The 20,001-nt window shown below is 32.0% G+C and overlaps 1 protein-coding gene across 1 annotated transcript; it reads right to left on the bottom strand.

Moving 5' to 3' along the window:
- Positions 1 to 5,639: 5,639 nt before the first annotated feature.
- On the bottom strand, positions 5,640 to 18,509 carry LOC115991364 (shikimate O-hydroxycinnamoyltransferase-like). The gene is made up of 3 exons (XM_031115067.1): positions 17,997 to 18,509; positions 15,604 to 16,376; positions 5,640 to 5,781 (listed from the first exon to the last, which is right to left on the bottom strand). Exons 1-3 carry the CDS (start codon positions 18,417 to 18,419, stop codon positions 5,640 to 5,642), a joined length of 1,338 nt encoding a protein of 445 aa, XP_030970927.1. The 5' UTR covers positions 18,420 to 18,509.
- Between the last annotated feature and the right edge of the window lie 1,492 nt (positions 18,510 to 20,001).

Raw genomic sequence — 20,001 nt, 5'->3', positions numbered from 1 at the left:
AGGACACATCTTCACAAACGTGGCTTGACTTTTGTATATTAAAAATATAACTTCTACTCTTCCTTTTTGGCAAGCTTGTCCAGGAAGCTCCTTTAAATTTGCTGGCTTCTCAGCAGCTTGTGTAACAAGCTCATTTAATGACCTAAGCCAAAGTATGGGCTGGACCCACGTGGTGCAATGCACCCAACGAGAGAGAGAGAGAGAGAGAGAGAGAGAGAGACAGATGGAATTTGCTTATGTATCTCCCTTAAAATTCCAGCGGTGATATTTGAGCTTGATGCAAAGTTGGTAGTTGATCTTTTGAAGAAAGACTTGGAGAAAGCAAATGGCATTGATGTTCTGGTTGCTAATCCAACATTGCTATAGGAAGGCAAATAAATGTGCCGATGCACTAGCGCGAAGGGGAGCTATTATGGATCAGAATTTTACTATTTTTATGGATCCCCCTTTTGATGTTGTATTTTTGCTTAGATTAGATTCTGTTGGAACTTTGTTTGATCGGTTTGTTGCCTCTGGTTTAGAGGTCTTTTAGTTGTTAATGCATTATCCTCCTTAAAAAAAAAAAAAAAAAAAAAAAAAAAAAAAAAAGGACGTGGGAGCTTAAACAAAGAGAACTATATGAGACAATTTATAGGCACATACATAACTACATACCATGTTTAATGTTTAGTAATAGGTACATACCATCTTTAATATTGGTACATATATCAAGTTTAGTAATACTGTAATGTGTACAATATCATTTGTAGTAAAAAAAGGTGAAAGTGAAACCTTATTTATAGTGGAAAAAATGTATGGGGATGAATATCAAATTTAGCAATTCACCGAAATATATGGTAGCATGTTATGAAGAAACTTTCATGGCTAATGAGCTAGCAAAAGAAGAACGATTAAATAAAAGATACAACTTACACGTTACGAAGTTGTCAAATCTATCACATCACATGTATAAAGAACAGAAAGATTAAAAAATTCAATAAAAAAAAAAGTTAAAAAATTAAAGTAAAGATTTTATGGTTCACGATTTTACGAAAATTGTCCAAATCCATCACGATAAGGAATAACAGATTTGACATCATGGAAACAATTTTCATTACAATATAGTAGTAGAAATTTGAATTTATATATATATATATATATATATATATATCTTTTTGGTAAAAATGTAAATTACATCTTTAGGTTTGTGTTAATTTTTATTTTCAACCTTAAAATTTCATTTATATCATTTTAATCCCTGAAGTTCACATTTATTATCATTGTTTTTTCTTTTTCTTTTTCCTGAGAAAACTTTTATTTTCATAGTTGATAGTTCACTCCATAAACTCTTGTTAGTCATTGAAAAATATAATTTTTTAATACTCAAAATTAAAAACCATTAGATTTAATTTTCAATAAAAAAATCTAATTTTTTTTAAAAATATTTAGAAAAGCACTACTAACCAATTCTAAAACTAGAAGATTGAAACCCTCAATTGTTGTATCAATTTCTACCCAAGAGAAGATTTCAGTGGCACCCAATCTGATAGAAATTTCAACTTAATTTCTCCTTTTACCAAAAAATATATGAAAAAAGTGGAGTAGTTTCCAAAATCCATACCAAAGCCACAAACTAAACCTAAATTCTAAACAAATAATTTGCAAAATAATTATGTCTTGGGTGTTAGCAATGCTCACTTTATAAGAACTAGAGATGACAATAGAGGTGCCTAGCTCGTCCCAACTTTATGGCTGAAAAATCCGCATGGTGCAGGAGTAGGCAAATTGGTGTAAGGTGTGGGTTGGTGGCATTTTTCTATACCTATAAAGGAAGCTCTATCGCTAATGAGATAAATATGGGAGAGAAAATGGAGGGATGACAATGAGACTGTTAAGAATGAAATAGAGGCGTGATTAGAAGACAATAATAAAATGTTTTAAAAATAATTAAACTAGAATAGTATATATAAAAATAATATAAATATATACCATATAAAATATGCATACACACATTTGGGATGGGATAGGGCAGGGCAACATAGGGTAAGGCAAGCAAAACAAGTTCCCCACCTTTTTCCCCTTCTTGAGGTAACGAAAATTTGCATAGAATAAAGTAGAACAAACAGGATGGGTCGAGCGGCAGGAGATTTTTTTGTCCTCCCTTGTAGGAACTTCATAAGGATTCTAATAGTCAATAACGTGTGAAGCATCAAACCAATTCTTCAATGATTGGTAGTATAAGTGGAGATTAAAAAAAGAAAAAAAGAAAAAGAAAAAGAATATAGCTTTTTGATGTAGAATAGATAGCATAGATCTTTCTGGAACGGTCAAGGTAATCGGGCCGACAATGTTGGAATTGCATAAAATTTGACAGGTTGAAGAATGAAATTTTGGTCAAGACTTGAGACAAGTCTCAAGGGTCATCCAAATTTAGATGAATTCCTTCGTTAAGGCCCCAAAAACATTGTTTTTGCTAGTTTTAGTAATATTTGTTTTTCATTAATAACCTTTAGTTTAAAAGTCAGAATAAGGTCTTGTCTGTTTTGGGACATCTCTTAGAAACAGTATTTTCAATTTTTGTGATTGTCTCAATTTTTCTATTTTTGGCAAAAATTAATATTTTGCCACCTAATTATGTGACTAGCATGAATTAGGGTTTCTGGGCGTTTTCCTAGTTGCCCTAGGTTAATTTTTTTTTTACTATTTAAATATATTATAGCATTCTGGGCAGTTCAATTTTTCATATTTATAAAAAATATAGACTTTTTCTATTTCTTTCTAGTGGTTTCTAAAACCCTATCACGTTGTGGATTCAAGGGATTCCTTGTGAATTTGAGGTTGTCACTCAAAGGCTAATGTGTTTAGTTTTTATTTTTATTTTTATCTTTTTTTTTTTCCATTTAGAAAGTAACATGTTTGTTTTCTTGTAACTTTTGTGACTTCACGTTTGCCCAGTGATCTTGGGCAAGACAGCACATTGGACCAAAATGTAACCATTTTAAGACACTTTATAGACTGAGAGTTGGTAAAGTAGTGGACTATGACAAGAAAAATTCTTAAGTCAAAATCCCTCCAAAAGAAATCCACAACAAAAAGGAATTCCAAAAAAAAGAAAAAAGGGTGCAATACTAGATGGATAGAGATAAAGTCAAACAATTTGGTTTCACATTCTTCATAAAGCTTAGAGATTTATCGACTTTTAGGTTATACCAAGATATATGCACCAAGTTTTATTGCTGGTGAACAACGTGGGAATACATACTTTGAGGAGGAAGAGCATTGAAGATAACCACCCCCCCCCCCCACACACACACACACACATACATACATACATACATACATATATATATATATATATATATATATATTTGTTAGTTTCTAGACCCTTAAAACACCATGTTTAACCTAATTTAATAGCCAAGTTGTTAAATAACGCAAGGTATGATAACCTAGGAAAACTAATGAAACAAACCACTTTCAAAGTAAAAAAAACCTGAGGGGAATGATCCCAATAGAACAATCTACTATATCAAACAGAAATTTATAGTCAAGAATATACTATTCATAGTAAACTTAACTAAGATCATCCAATCTAGCTCTGAACCCCACAGATTTTTTTGATGTGGATCTGCTATCATAACAACCTACAATTCACGCGTTAGATCTCCCACATAGACCTCCAGTCTATAACCCAAAGACCACCTTTGAAGGTTTAGATCTCTAACATTTGATGACTAGAATGATATGGATGCAAATTCTACAGTACCAGATTTTGACTTTTTTTAAAGAATATTGCCAGTAGAAGATTTGAGAGAGTTTTGGGTACAGAAACCCTAGATCTACAATAGAAGGCACAAGAGTCACTATTCTCTCTCTAAAAACCCTTCCTAGTGTTAGTTTATAATGTCTTTTAAATAATATAATGAACAAATCACGATTTGGACTTCAAATGTACAAGTTATGGACTTTTTATGCTTGCTAATTTTTGATGATCTGCGACTCTTGATTGATCGAAAATTCTCCTAATTGATTGAGCTAGTCTGATTTTGAATTCCTAAACTTGTAGCTTGTATGTTATTAAATTATGACTTATAACAGTTTGAGAAATGTCTAATATAACTTCATAGACTCTTTGATCTATTTCTAGACAAGTTTATGTATAAGATTTGCCAACAACTAAATCATTTAGAACCTAAACATTTATACCTAAATATTTAGAACCTCACACATGCGCGCCCACACACACACACATATATATCAAATTTCTTGAATTTTGTGATTTGCATGGCTAAGCCTCCAAGCAAACGTTAAACGTGCACACAGAGAGAGAGAGAGAGAGAGAGAGAGAGAGAGAGAGAGAGAGAGAGAGAGAGAGAGAGAGAGGAGAGAGAGAGAGAGAGAGAGAGAGAGAGAGAGAGAGAGAGAGAGAGAGAGAGAGAGAGAGAGAGAGAGAGGTCAAAATTACAAAAAAAAAAAAAAACAGTTTTTTATTTTCTCTGATGTATATAAAGGGTTTGTTTGGATACCGTTTATTACTGAAAACTGAAAACTAAAAACACTGTAGCAAAATAATTTTTAAATATGTGAATAGTACCGTGGGACCCAGTTTTAGAGAAAAATTTGCTGAAATCCGTACTTGCGGGTCCCGTGAACAGTGCATGGGACCCAAAAAAAATGCAGACGCGCAGTCTGCCACTATCCAAACCCATCCAAGATATAATTTTAATTTAATGTGATGAATTGTGAAATAAAGAATGAGACGTAGATTGAGTTGTTAAAAATGATTATGTAAAATAGATAAAATAGCTTTTTGGTGAAGTAAAATGCTTCTTCTTTTTTGGTGTGTTTCTAGATATGAATGCTCTAACATAGTTTTAAGGCTATATTTTCTTAAGTGGCTAATTGTTTCAATGGTTAAAAATCTGATTAATTGCACAATTGTTTGTTAGATTTGGGCTTTCATGATGGTAGCGAATGTTCCATTAGCTATGAAATTTGAATGCATATAAGTTTATAACCAAATGACGTTTATAGTTGAAAAGGGTATCAATGTGTGCCTAAAAAAACATAAAATATTATACAAATAAAAATTAAAATAATTTTGAAAGATCACGCAAAAATCTATTTTCCAAACAATCTTTTTCACATGCTCAAGAGCACTGGTTATGTATGTGCCATTGGAGCGCACTCCCTTCAAACATAAAATTTAATCATCAACATTTATTGTCAAATATTATTCTGATTAATTAATATCATATACAAGTCCACCAATTGATTAAATTGAACCTCCTATAATTGCATATAAAATAAGTTCCAGCACGATATGTCACTCACAAAATCCAGTCAAGTCATTTCAAATCATATGGATAGAACTTCAGAACCTTCATAGTGAAGTTATTTTACAAACTTTAGAGAATCAGAAACAGTCTTCAGCCAATCTTGCACACATGAATGGATAATTACTAGTTTCACTAATAATCACACTAATGATTTGCCTCACTCCACACATTTGAGATAAAGCAGTTTATTTTTGACTAATAAAAATGCAGACAAACTGGCTAACTATAGGATTGGCCGATTAGATATGTACTGTGATTGCATAATTGGAGGCAATCATCAATGTCAATTAAGACAATCTGAAGTGCAAGGCTTAAACACAGTTACACATGTGCAGCCTTACACTCTATCATCTCCGGTTTCCTTTTCAACATGTGCATGTACACCACCCAATCACCATTACCAGATGGAATTGGTATTGGCATCACATGCCCAACATTCCCACCCCATGGAAAATAGAATGACCCAAATGCACTCTTTCTCCACCCAAAATCCAACTTTGAACGTTGAGAGCTATCTGAGACATAAATTTACAGTAGGAACGTAAGTACAAAATCATGTTTTGTAATAGGTACATATCACGTTTAACGTCTAGTAATAATGGGTACATATCGTGTTTAACTTAGTTACATATGTCAATATATCATGCATGCATGTTCAGTAATAGGTGCATATCAATGTTTAGTAATAGCAGTGGCAGTTCCAGGAATATTTTCGAGGGGATTCATTAAGAAACTTAAATTATATATAATTTAATAAAAATATAATTTGAATATATCTAGTTATCGATAAAAAAAATCGCAAAGACATGGAGTTTTACAATTTCTTTTTACGAGTTTTCATATTTTAAAATCGTTACATGATAGTTTATTATTAGCTATCATTATCTATTGTCAATGTAACTAAGTGTGACTATTTTATTTTGTTAAGTTTATATATCATTTTTATTTCTATACAATTTCCATTATCTATTTCTCATTGATTTTAGACTAGGCTGATGTATGATTAGAGTGAGTAATAAGTTAGGGTGTGCAATAATATTTTTAATAGTAAATTGAACTAAAAAAAAAAAATTATATACATAATTTTGTTTTCTTTTTTTCAAGCCAGGGGGTTCAAATGAACCCCCTTAGTAGCTCTAGCGCCGCCCTTGAGCAATAGGTAATATTATGTTACCATAGTCTCAACCATAAAATTATTAAATATTCCTGAAATAGAAGTACTAATCCATATTAATAAAATATACAACTCAACAAAAATAATATTATTTTAATGTCATACGGTTAAAAAATTATTAGGGGCTCTCATAACAGTAATGTAATATTCATCTATTGTCTCACATGAACAATAGATCCTACTATAAGTTTAATTAATGTGACTCAATGCTACAATGTGAGAGGGGGGAGTATTAGGTTGCCCTACTACTGAATAGTTTTTGAAATTGACTAATAAAATTATTACCATTTATTTCTAAGCTAATATTATTATCGCATTATTTGTAAACTTTTTGCAGTACATGGTATTTTAAAGATTTTTTTTTTTTTTCTGCTTATTTTTACTGGTATGGAGTACTGCAAGGTTTCACTTTAGTAGTACTTCTTGAAAGAGGATTTCAAGGTCGTATGTGGGTGTCCTGTCACCATGGAAACAGAGGAAGGGCCACAATCTTTAATTACTGTGTTGAATCCGTGGCATGGAACAACGATTGAATAAAGATTACCTGTGTTCGAGGAAGAAAACTGAACAAGCGAGAGCTATATTTAGGCATTCCTTCTTCTCGTGGAAAGTGAATTTATTGCAATAAAAACATGAAACCTTTTAACTTGTAGAGTAGACTATGCCCACTTGCCACGTGGGGTTGAAATCAAATTTACAAATTCACCGAATTATGGTAGCATGTCATGAAGAAACTTTGATGGATCGAATGTCAAAATGAGCTAGAGACAGGTGAAACAAAACGATTAAAGAAAATAAAATTTGTGGTAACATTTAATTAGGAAGTTGTCAAATCAATTACAAGCATAAAACAAAAGAAGAATCAATTAAACAAGGATACTCTTAAAGAGTACCATTAGGTCGATTATTAATAAACTATTTAAAAAAAGTTTTGACAATTTTTATGAGGAATATAAAAATTTCTCAAAAAAATTAATTAATTTTTTTTCTCATAAAAAGTTTCTAAGAATATATCCTAAATCAATGCTCTTAGGACATTCATTAACTTTTTCCATTAAAGAAAAAGAAATTAAACCACAATTTTATCACATTATAGTACATACTAAGAATTTGAATTTAACCACAATTTTCATCATATTATAGTACTAAAATAAATTTGAATATATGTATTTTTAAAAGAAAAATTACAATTTATCAACCTAAATTATACCACATATTACATATTGTAACATAAACTTTTTGAATGCAAGGTTTGCATCCCAAACCAACGTTAAATTTGCTATTAATTTGGACAAAATTTTGAAGTTTAAGGTGTAAAGTATATTTAAAAGTATAATTTAAGGTAGTAAAGTATAGTTTTCTATATTTTTATAAATTGAATAACGTTTTAACAAAATGATCATAAACTTGTGCCTTTTGGTAACTTTTGAAGTGAAAGAATTAGTATTATAAGTATTTGTAAAACTAACTATTCTAATTAGTATTATAAGTATTATTAGTACTATAAGAATTAGTATTGTGTCTTTTTGTAACTTTTGAAGTGAAAGAATGAGCTTGTGCAATTTCACAAGGTAATAACTAACATATTCTAATTAAGTAGGAATGAGAAGTAATTCTCACAAAGACCGGTGAAAAAGTAGTAATAATATTGTAATACTGTATTAATTGCTTATGCTAGTTTTATACAAAACGGGAGAATTGAGTTAAGTAAATGGAGAAAAAAGCAGATTCTCAAAAAAAAAAAAAAAAAAAAAAAAAAAAAAAAAAGCAATGTTTTATTCACTATAATAAATCTTCCGAAAGGGCTTTTTTAATTAGTTTTTTTTAATATCAAATTAGGGATTCTAATTTCTATATCAACAAAGACAAAGTGGGCCCTACATCCATTTTATTAAATCTGTTTAGTTTAAAAAAAAATTCTTTAAAGTCTCTTCTTAAAAATTACAATCAAATTATTTTAATAAAACTAGGATTACCAATTAAAGAAGTGTGAAGCATCAAATCAATTCTTCAATGATTAGTAGTATAAGTGGAGAAAAAAAGAAAAGAAAAGAGAAAATAATATAGCTTTTTGATGTAAAACAGGCAACATAGGCCTTCCTAGACTAGCAAAGGTGTCGGAAGTTATGGGGTAAGATGAAGAGGAGGTGTCAATAGAGGCAATTGGGCCGACCATGTTGGAATTATATAAAATTTAGCAAGTTGAAGGGAAACGAAATTATGATCAAGACTTGAGACAAGTCTCAAGGGTTAGGTGAATTCCTTTGTAAAGGCCCTGAAAACATTGTTTTTGTTAGTTTTAATAATATTTATTTACATCTCTTAGAGATAGTATTTTCAATTTTTGCAATTATCTCAATTTTGCTATTATTTAAAGGATTTCTCATGAATTCAAGGTTTTTATTCAAAGGCTAACTCCTTTATTTTATTTTATTTTATTTTATTTTTTCTGAAAAGAAATGTGTTTGTTTTCTTGTAACTTTTGCGACATCACTTTTGTCTAGTGATCTTGGGCAAGATGTCACATTGAACCGAAATGTAACAATTTTAAGACACTTCATAGACTGAGAGTTGGTAAAGCAGTGGACTACGACAAGCATAATTCTTAAGTCAAAATCCCTCCAAAAGAAATCCACAACCAAAAGGAATTCCAAAAAAAAAAAAAAGAAGGTGCAGTACTAGATGGATAGAGATAAAGTCGAATAATTGGGTTTCACATTTTTCATAAAGCTTAGAGATTTATCGACTTTTAGGTTATACTAAGATATACGTACCAAGTTTTGTTGCTAGTGAACAACGTGGGAATACATACTATGGAGGAAGAGCATGGAAAAGAACCCATATATATTGTTAGTTTCTAGACCCCTAAAAACACTATGTTTAACCTAATTTAATAGCCAAGTTTTTACTTAGGTCAATTATGTATATCCAAGTTAAACATTCATCAAACATATTATGCAGCAGAAATATAAATAATACATGATATGACGATTCAGAAAAAACCAATAAAACAAACCAGTTTCAATATAAAAAACCTGAGGGGAATAATCCCAATATAACAATCTATTATATCAAATAGAAGTTTATAGTCAAGAATATAAAATTCGTAGTAAACTTAACTAATATTATCCAATCTAGCTCTAAACCACTCAGAATTCTTTGATGTGGATCTGCTATCACAAGAATCTCCAATTCATGCTTTAGATCTCCCACATAGACCTCCAGTCTATGAATCCAAGACCACCTTTGAAGGTTTAGATCTCTAGCATATTTGATGACTAAAATGATATGGCTGAAACTTCTATAGTACCGAATTTTGAGTTTCTTTGAAGATTATTGTTGGTAGAAGATTTGAGAGAGTTTTGAGTATAGAAACCCTAGATCTACAATTGGTGGCACAAGAGACAATATTCTCTCTATAAAAGCCCCTCTTGGGGTTAGTTTAAAATGTCCTTTAAATAATACAACAAACAAATCATGATTTGGGATTCAAACGTACAAGTTATGGGTTTTTTATGAAAATTCTCTTGATCGATCAAGCTAGTTTGATTTGAATTCCTGAACTTACAACTTGTATGTTCATAAATTATGATTTACAACACCTTGAGCAAAGTCTAATATGAATTCATAGACTCTTTGATCTATTTCTAGACAAGTTTATGTATATGATTTGCCAACAACTAAATCATTTAGAACCTAAACATTTATACCTAAATATTTAAAACTTGATATATATATATATATATATATATTAAAACTTTCTTGAATTTCGTGATTTGCATTGCTATTGGAGGATATGGACATCTAGTTTAGAATAAGCCACCAAGCAAAGGTTAAAAATGTGAGAGAGAGAGAGAGAGAGAGAGAGAGAGAGAGAGAGAGAGAGAGAGAGAGAGAGAGAGAGAGAGAGAGAGAGAGAGAGAGAGAGAGAGAGAGAGAGAGAGAGAGAGAGAGAGAGAGAGAGAGAGAGAGGCCAAAATTACAAAAAAAGGTTTTTATTTTTTAATTTTCTCCGATGTATATAAAATATAATGTTAATTTAATGTGATGAATTGTAAAATAAAGAATGAGACATAGATTGAGTTGTTAAAAATGATTTTGCAAAATAGATAAAATGGCTTTTTGGTGATGTAAAACACTTTTTTTTTTTTTTGGTATTTTCAAATATGAATGCTCTAACATAGTTTTAAGGCTTTTTTTTTTTTTTTTAAGTGGCTAATTGTTTCAATGGTTAAAATCTGATTAATAGCACAATTGTTTGTTAGATTTGGGCTTTCATGATGGTAGTGAATGTTCCATTAGCTGTGAAATTTGAATGCATATAAGTTTATAACCTATGAAATGTACTCTCTCCTAGATCGAGGGTTTTACATAGAGTCGCCACTTATTTAATTTAAATGGAAAAATAAGAAAACCTTCAATATAAAAATACTTCTGTTGTATTAATGTATATGACAATTTACATCAATTTTGTAACAAAAATTTACAATGCTTTTTTGTCCTAGATACAATCTAAGAAAAGTAAATTACATTGCTTTATTTCCTAGTTACATTCTAAAAATGTAAAATTTCATATGCAAGAGCATAGTCTAGTACCCTTGATCTTGGTTTGGAGGCTAATTTACGAGATGGGAAGGGATTAAGCACCCATCTCGCTTGGTAAAACCAGTCCCCTAGGTTAAGGTGGCTAATATTATGTCATGTCAAACAAATACAAACAATATGTCATATAAACATGTTAATCTGCAGGAATTGTAAACAAATATGTGATAGGGGAATTAGACATAAAAAGAAACAAAAAGTGAAACTTGTTAGATAACAATTTTAATGTAAAGAAAGCATTAAGGTAATGGCATCTTCATCCAAGAAATCAATGTAAACAAAGAATTCCTAGCCTAGACATGTTCATCTAAGCAGGTGAAGGAAAAACAAAGTTGTCATGTTATTTGTCATCAACATAACTACAAAGAGAACAAAATAAAATAAAACATTTAAGCATATTTGATCATCCAAGCAATTATGAAAAAATAAAAAATAATGGAAAAATCCCTTAGACATGTTCATCTAGAGAAAATCAAAATACTTAGACATGTTCGTTCCAGCATTTTAAAAAAAAGTAGAACAACTAACTAGACATGTTCATCTAAGCATTCAAGGGAAAGTTGTGCTTTAGCCTAGAAGTGTTCATCTAAGCATGAAAAAGGAATATCAATGAGACATATAGGCATGTTCATCCAAGCATATCATGAAAGAAACAAATAATGGCTTGTTAAGCATTTATTCAAGCATGTGTAGAAAGTTAAGAACATAATTAACTACTTACCACCATAGAACATAAATTAATAGGGGGAAGTGATCACTTAAAGGGTTAGGGAGAAAGCAAAGAAGTACTAAACTACAACCAAAGTAAGAATAATAGTTGCACAATAGCTTTTCTTTTCTGCTTTCTCACTAGCTCTCTAGAGGAAATTCGGGGTCCAGAAAAATGGAAGAGATCTTCTCTATTTATAAGGGAAGGGATGACTTAGCTTTAAAACTAATTTATTAGCTTTCTTCTTAAGCTAAGGGAGGAGGTAACCTGTATAAATGAGCTGGAACGGATTTGGTGTTGATCCCCATTTGAATTTTCAAAGGAAGTTTGATGATGCTGCACCTGTTTCGTATTTTGGCTCTAACTTTCTGCTCAAAATTCCAATTGATTCAAGATTGGTTTTTTTTGAAAGGAAATTAAATTATCTAAAACTTTTTCAGAAATAAAGAAAACCAAATGTCAATATTTTCCAGGCCAAAAATGTGTTTCAAATTGCTGTTGAAAATAATAACGTTTCTTGAGCATTTTTGAAATTTTTCACAGGATGTATCTGTTTCTCTATCAAATTTATTTTTCAAAAAACTTTCTTCTGAAGCTAAGGGAAGGTATAAGCCTATTAGATAAGCTTGAACAGATTTGATGTTGATCCCAATTTGAAATTTTGAAAGAAAATTGAAGATGATGCTGAATTTGTGTTATCTTCTGCACCTGTTTCGTATTTTGGCCATAACTTTCTGCTCAAAATTCCAATTGATTTGGGACTGTGTTTTTTGAAAGGAAATTCAATTCTCTACAACTTTTCTAGAAATAGAGAAAACCAAATTTCAACTTTTTTCAGGTAAAAAATGCAATTCAAGTTGCGACTAAAGATAATGACGTTTTTGTAGCATTTTTCTGTTTTTTGAATTTTTACATGGATCGTATCTTTTTCTATCTCCAAATATATATATATATATATTTTTTCCAAAAGAGCGGATAAGATGCCATAAAGGAAAACATTTTTTATTATCTCTTAACAAATAATGAAATAAAATGAAATCCAATAAAAAGTCACACTTAATTAAATTTAAATTAATTCTTGTAATAACCAATCAAAATTAAGTGTTTAAAATAGAACATGATTGGGCCCATCGTGTAGGTGAGCCATGATCATTGAAAATTGTTTGTATGATAACTTTTGATCAGGTGATTCGATCAAAACCCATGATATACCATTATGATCGTTAGAGCATCAAAATTTGTTTTGTATCACAAATCTGACGATCTCCCGGTTGGTTAAATGCAAGTTGTAAAATGGGGTATCTACATAACCAAATGACTTTTATAGTTGAAATGGATATCAATATTTGCCTCAAAAAACATAAAATATTATACAAATAAAAATTACAATAATTTTGAAACATCACGCAACAATCTATTGTCCAAACAATCTATTTCACATGCTCCAGAACAGTTATATATGTGCCATTGGAACCACTCCCCTCAAACATAAAATTATTCACCAATATTTATTGTCAAATATTATTCTGATTAATTAATGTCATATAGCATCTATACAATGAGTGTCTTTAAGCTTCTAGACTCCATCTGTGATGAGATGACAAGTATGGTTCCTAATTTTTGGTGAGGTTAAAAGGATGGAAGAAACAAAATGGCTTGGTTAAGCTGAGAAAAAATGTGTACATCCAAAAAAGATAGAGATTTGGGCTTTTGCGATCTCAAAGCTTTTAACATAGCACTCTTGGCAAAACAGGGCTGGCGCCTTCAAAGCAACACACGCTCACTAGTTCATTGTGTTCTCAAGGCCTGTTACTTCCCTGACCTTGACCTCCTCCATGCTGAATTAGGCCTGACACCCTCCTATGCTTGGAGAAGCATAATGGCTTCACAAGACGTTGTTAAGGTTGGACACTGATGGCAAGTGGGTGATGGCACCTTTATACAGATTTGGATAAACAGATGGCTGCCAAAGCCCTCTACTTTCCGAGTCATCTCTACGCCAAACACCTTACCTATGACCGCAGCTATTTCTGAGCTCATTGATGAAGTAACAGGAGAGTGGAATGTTGATTTGGTTAATCATGTTTTCCTGCCTAACGTTGCTCACACCATTCTTGACATCCCAAGTAGTAGTAAACGCAATAAAGACCGCATGATTTGGGCCTACACACCTAAGGGCACCTTTACTTTAAACAGTGCTTATAAATTTGCCTTGTCTTTATCCCATTCTTAAACAATAGAAGGAACATTAAACGCCGACAGCCAGAGTCAGTTTTGGCAGAAAATCTGGAGCCTCCAGATTCCGAACAAACTGAAAACTTTCGCATGTCAAAATATTCTCCCCACCAAGGCGAAACTCTGATCTCGCGGAGTGCTTAACGACCCTACCTGTGAGGCATGCGGCCTGATTGTTGAGACCAACGGGCATCTCCTCTGGGACTGCAGACATGCACGTGAAGTTTGGTCTGCTACAGGTATTCCTTTCGATAATATGGGTGTACACTATCGCGACTTCATTGACCTGGTCTGGTACCTCATCTTCAGGCAGCATGTGGGCTAAGACTTACTTGAACTCATCATCACCATCACATGGTGCATGTGGTACAACCAGAACAGAACACGGCATGGCTCTCCACGACATTCTTCAAACGAAATCATACACAACTACACAAGGCAAGAACCATCATGGAAGAGTTCCAGGTGGCCCACTTCGCGTGTCCTCAACACACAGGTCCATCAAACACTCATTGGGTTCCTCCCTCAAACCCGTGGTTCAAGATAAACACCGACGCAGCTATTTTCAAGAATCTTGGCTTAATGGGCATTGGCACAGTGATTCGGGACCACACAGGAACAGTCATCGCAGCCCTCAGTCAGCATCTGCACCTGCTGTTGGGTCCCTTGGAAGTTGAAGCAAAGGCTATGGACGTAGCGGTTTTGTTTGCATGGGATGTTGGCGTACAAGATTTTATTTTTGAAACTGATTCCCATGTGATTTTCACTGCTCTCTTGGGCTCCACCTTGCCACCAACCACAGTGATTGATGTCATTGAGAGCATCTAGCATAAGTTGCATGATTTTAGACGCGTTAAAGTCCAAAATGTGGGGGCGTTAGGGAAATAAGCCGGCACATACTTTGGCACAACATGTAAAGGGTATTCATGGTTTTGTTGGTTTTGTAACTTGGATGGAGGAAGTCCACCAATAATAGAATCTCTAATACTTCGAGATGTTATGTACTTATCCCTTTCGTAATAAAAGTTTCAGTCTTTCTTATCAAATATATATATATATATATATATATACACACTTATATCATATACAAGTCCACCAATTGATTAAATTAAACCTCCTATAATTGCATATAAAATAAGTTCTAGCACGATATGTCACTCTCAAAATCCAATCAAGTCATTACAATTTATATGGATAGAACTTTAGAACCTTCATAGTGAAGTTATTTTACAACTTTAGAGAATCTGAAACTATCTTCAGCCAATCTTGTACACATGAATGGATAATTACTAGTTTCACTAATAATCACACTAATGATTTTCCTCACTCCACAAATTTGAAATAAAAGAGTTTATTTTGTACTGTGATTGCATAATTGAAGCAATCATCAATGTCAATTAAGACAATCTAAAGTGCAAGGCTTAAACACATGTGCAGCCTCACACTCTATCAACTCCAGTTCCCTTTTCAACATGTGCATGTACACCACCCAATCACCTTTACCAGATGGACTTGGTATTGGCATCACATACCCAACATTCCCACCCCATGGAAAATAGAATGACCCAAATGCACTCTTTCCCCACCCAAAATCCATCTTTGATATTGGAAAATGTTGTCCTGATGAAACCACCAAAGCTGGTCCTTCTTTATTGCCACTACTATATACCTTTGCCAAACTTTGCACTGGACGATGAGCCTCCACCCAATCTATCAAATCCAAGAAATGTTCTTTAGTCTTTGCACCTTCCAAAAATCCGTGAACTTCATTAGCCACCCAACTCAATGGCTTTTCAATAAGCTCATCAATTTTCTTAGAATCATAGGGAATAGACAACACGTTTCCAAAGTAAGAAGATATTAGTGATGTTTTCTCTTTGTCTCCAAAGCTAAGCATTGTCCTGCCATCAACAACAATGCCCAATTTTGATACCCCTTTGTTTTTAGCACTTTCGGCACTAATTTTCCACAAAAGTGCACTGAAAGACTCTAGTTTAGTCCTTTTGCTTTCCTTGGTGCTGGCTTGTGATTGGAGTTGGTTAATTATGTCTGCCTTAACTAAGCATATGCGGTTTTCAAAATGGTTGGCACTGGGTTCTGGATCATTGGAAGGGTTGAACATGGTGATGGGGACATACAAGTTGTGAAGGGAAGGATCAAAGGAAATGGGATGACGAGGATTGAGCATTGCATAGTTGAAAGTTGGTAGTGAAGAGAAGGGTTTAGATCGAGCAATCTCAGCCCATGAAACAAGAAACATGCCTGCCGAGTATGCATCTACTATTTGATGGTCAAATGTGCATGCCAGCACAAGACCACCACATTTGAACATAGTTGCCTACAAGTAGATATCATTGTATTAGTCTCAGCAAAACCTAGGGGGAAAAAAAACAAGGAAACAATGCTACACAAAAAACAAATTATGGTCTTATAATATTTGAGGTGACGGATTGTGACAAGTGCAATGTAATTTTACATGGGAGCACCATAGACATCACTTTTATTTCATAATAATTGTGAAATTTTTTTGTGCATTTTAACTTATTTGAGAAAAAAAAATTACTACTTCAACTTGTTGCATTTTGTTTGTTTACAATTTCTTTTACCAAATTTTCTATACTAAAAAAGGTTTACAAACTAACTGTAGCTAAATGTTTATTGGTAGCACTTCAACGACATAGGCAATGTCTGAATACTTTTATGTGATTAGTATCCGTTACTTTACTCTTTGAAATATCCAAAATATTTTCCACTTTGAGACCTTAAGGAGCATAATTTTATAAATTTTCCAACATATATATATATATATATAAACACACACACACATATGATTTTTATAAACTTCATGACACATTAGGATGTTTTTTAAAGTGGTGTCAGTAGTGGGTCTAGGTGAAAGTAATGTTACCTAAATTATTGCTTACAATATCGACAATTATAAAAATGATTGTGAAATTTTTGGATTCCAATAATTATTATTATGTGATAAAAAAAGAGTTCATTTTATTTTGTCCTTTTTGCTTTGTATGTTTTTAAATTGATGGATGGAAAGTTATATTTTGTCTTAGAATATTAGTGCTACAAAAACTTTCATCTATAATTTTTAGGTGAAAAATCAAAATGAGATGGAGGTAATATAATTAGTTGAGAAATTTTAGAGATATTACAAATTTTACTATTATGTATGCCTTATAAATTGATATGTTGTTAATCACTCAACCATAAACAAGTAATATATATATATATATATATATATATATATATATATATATGTTTTTCAAGTGACATTAATTATATTTATTACTGCATTATAGCACTTGCATCAGTCTTTGGCCAACTAACCCTTTAGTAGCATCCACATCAATTGGTAATTGTCCAACATTATTTAAGAAAGTGTGTTTTGTGTAGTATAATTTGTCCCAACCTTACTTAAAAGTATTATCATGACTTTTAAGTGGACTTGGTGGTATGCATTTTCATTAGAACCTCTTTCTCTCTCCTTGTGTGTGTGTTTCTAAAAAAAAAAAAAATATGCATCTCTTGTTCAATATCAATTCTAGTTATAGTAGTTGTAAAAATTTACATGGCTACTGTTGTTGCATATTTTTTTTTTCTTATACTTTCTTTGCATTTTCCAAGGATGAAGAAAAAGAGTGGATAGTAGTTGTGACCAGTAAGAGAGAGAAACAATAAAAAACTATAAAAAAAATTGATATTTTAATAAAATAGATAATTTTATATGGGTTTTTATTTTTTATTTTTTATTTTAGTGATAATACACGAAAAATATAAAAAGTTGGTTCTTATGTTAAAATAGACATAAATTTTTGCACAAATTGATAAAAATGCTTTGAGTCTTTTGTATTAAAATTGGTGAAAGTTTGAGGATTCTTTATATTTGTTTAGCAATGTATTTTTGAAAATAATAACATGTTAATTTTCTAAACTTTTGGCAAACCTGGACAGCCAGCACGCCATTCTTCTTCTTGGGTACAAGTTTGCAGCCAATGGTCTCATCAGGTTCATTCAAATTGAGTTTTTGAAGCTCTATATTGGCAAAAGCTTCAGCGAAGTCAACTCCACGGTTGTTGCAGTGAAGCTTATGCTCACCCATCGAGTCTGGCACTTTCTCACCAGCAAGGAAATAGTAGGGCACTAGAGCTTCTTTCAAGGCCTTTTTGAGAACCTCAACCATGGCCATAGAGGTCCAATTGTCTTTACAAGTGGGCTTCTTGTAACATAAGAAGATACTAAAATCCAATGGATGTAAAATACACAAGTCAAGGTTAGAGAGTGGTAACCAATGGTCCTCATTCTTTGGCAACAGCACTGCCACCACCTCTTTCTTGATCAGAGTCACCTCCACCTCTTTAGTATTCATGCTTACGTTTATGTGTCTAATCTCTCTTTGAGAGAGAGAGAGAGAGAGAGAGAGAGATAGCACAATAGGAGTACAAGAATGGTCGGAGCTTGAACAAAGAGACCCATATGAGACATAGTTTTATAGGTACATAAGTACACAATCAAGTTTGGTAATAGGTACATATCACGTTTAACGTCTAGTAATGGGTACATATCACGTTTAACTTAGTTACATATATCAATTTAAATTATGTATGTTCAGTAATAGGAACATATCAATGTTTAGCTATAAGTAATATTAGTTTTATCACCGTATACCATCGATGCGATAGTCACTTTACAAGTCATAATATCAATGCGATAGTCACATATCAATGCTTCGCACACATATTCACTTAGATTAAGTTATAATAGAATTTCTATCTTGTATATATATATATATATATATATATATATATAATAAAATAAAAGAAGTTACAGCAGCTTCAACCAAAAAATTATTAAATACTCCCGGAATAGAAGCACTAGTCCATATTAATAAAATAAACAACTTAATAGAAATCACATTAGTTTAATATGTTATACGATTAAAAGAACTATTAGGTGCTCTCATAATAGGGATGTGATACTCATCCATTTTTTCACATGAACGGTTGACCCTACTATGAGTTAATTAATGTGACTTAATTATACTATGTGAAAGGAGAGAGTATTGTGTTGTTTTACTACTGAATAATTTTTGAAATTGACTAATCACATTTTGCTATTTGTTTGTAAGCCAACATTTTATAATATTATTAAGATTTTTTATCTTTTATTTTTATTGGTATGGAGTAGTGTAAGGTTTCACTTTAATGAAAGAGGGTTTAATTCAAGATCGTGTGTGGGTGTCCTGTCACCATGGAAACAGAGGAAGGGCCACAATCTTTAATTACTGTATTGAATCTGTGGGTGGAACAACGAATAAATAAAGATTACGAACAAGCGAGAACTATATTTAGGCATTCCTTCCTCACGTGGAACCTGAATTTATTGCAATAAGAACATGAGAAACCTTATAACTTGTAGAGTGGACTATGCCGACCTGGGATTGATATCAAATTTATGAACTCACCGAATTATGGTAGCAGTTCATTTTCATGAAGAAACTCTAGCGACAGATGAAACGAAACGATTAAAGAAAATAACATTTGTGTTAACATTTGGGAAGTTGTCAAATCTATCACAAGCATAAAAAAACAAAGGAAGAATCAATTAAAAAATGTCTAGTTTATAGATGCCATTAGGGCAATTGTTAATAAAATATTTTAGGAAAGTTTTGATATCACTCTTATGAGAAATATAAAAATTCCTAAAAAGATTAATTGCTTTTTTCTTTTACATGAAAAATTTCTAAGAATATATCTTAAACCAACCTTCTTAGTTAACTTTTTCCATTAAAGAAAAGAAAATAATTAAACCACAATTTTTATCATATTACAGTACTAAGAATTTGAATTTAACCACAATTTTCATCATATTATAATACTAAAATAAATTTGAATACATGTATTTTTAAGGGAAAAATTACACTTTACCACCTTAAACTACACCCGTATTAC

The sequence above is a fragment of the Quercus lobata genome, chromosome 5 (assembly GCF_001633185.2).
Source record: "Quercus lobata isolate SW786 chromosome 5, ValleyOak3.0 Primary Assembly, whole genome shotgun sequence".
NCBI lineage: Eukaryota > Viridiplantae > Streptophyta > Magnoliopsida > Fagales > Fagaceae > Quercus > Quercus lobata.
The sequence above is the reverse complement of the archived record's forward strand: the minus strand, read 5'-3'. Positions and strand labels throughout refer to the sequence as shown.

What these genes read in the sequence shown, in the direction of transcription:
- LOC115991364 (XM_031115067.1), bottom strand. Translation starts at nt 18,419, where the DNA reads ATGAATACTAAAGAGGTGGAGGTGACTCTGATCAAGAAAGAGGTGGTG. An exon ending in ATGGCGTGCTGGCTGTCCAG is followed by an intron (nt 16,377 to 17,996) that starts GTTTGCCAAAAG and finishes ATCTACTTGTAG; the next exon opens with GCAACTATGTTCAAATGTGG. An exon ending in TGGGGAAAGAGTGCATTTGG is followed by an intron (nt 5,782 to 15,603) that starts GTCATTCTATTT and finishes GAGTGCATTTGG; the next exon opens with GTCATTCTATTTTCCATGGG.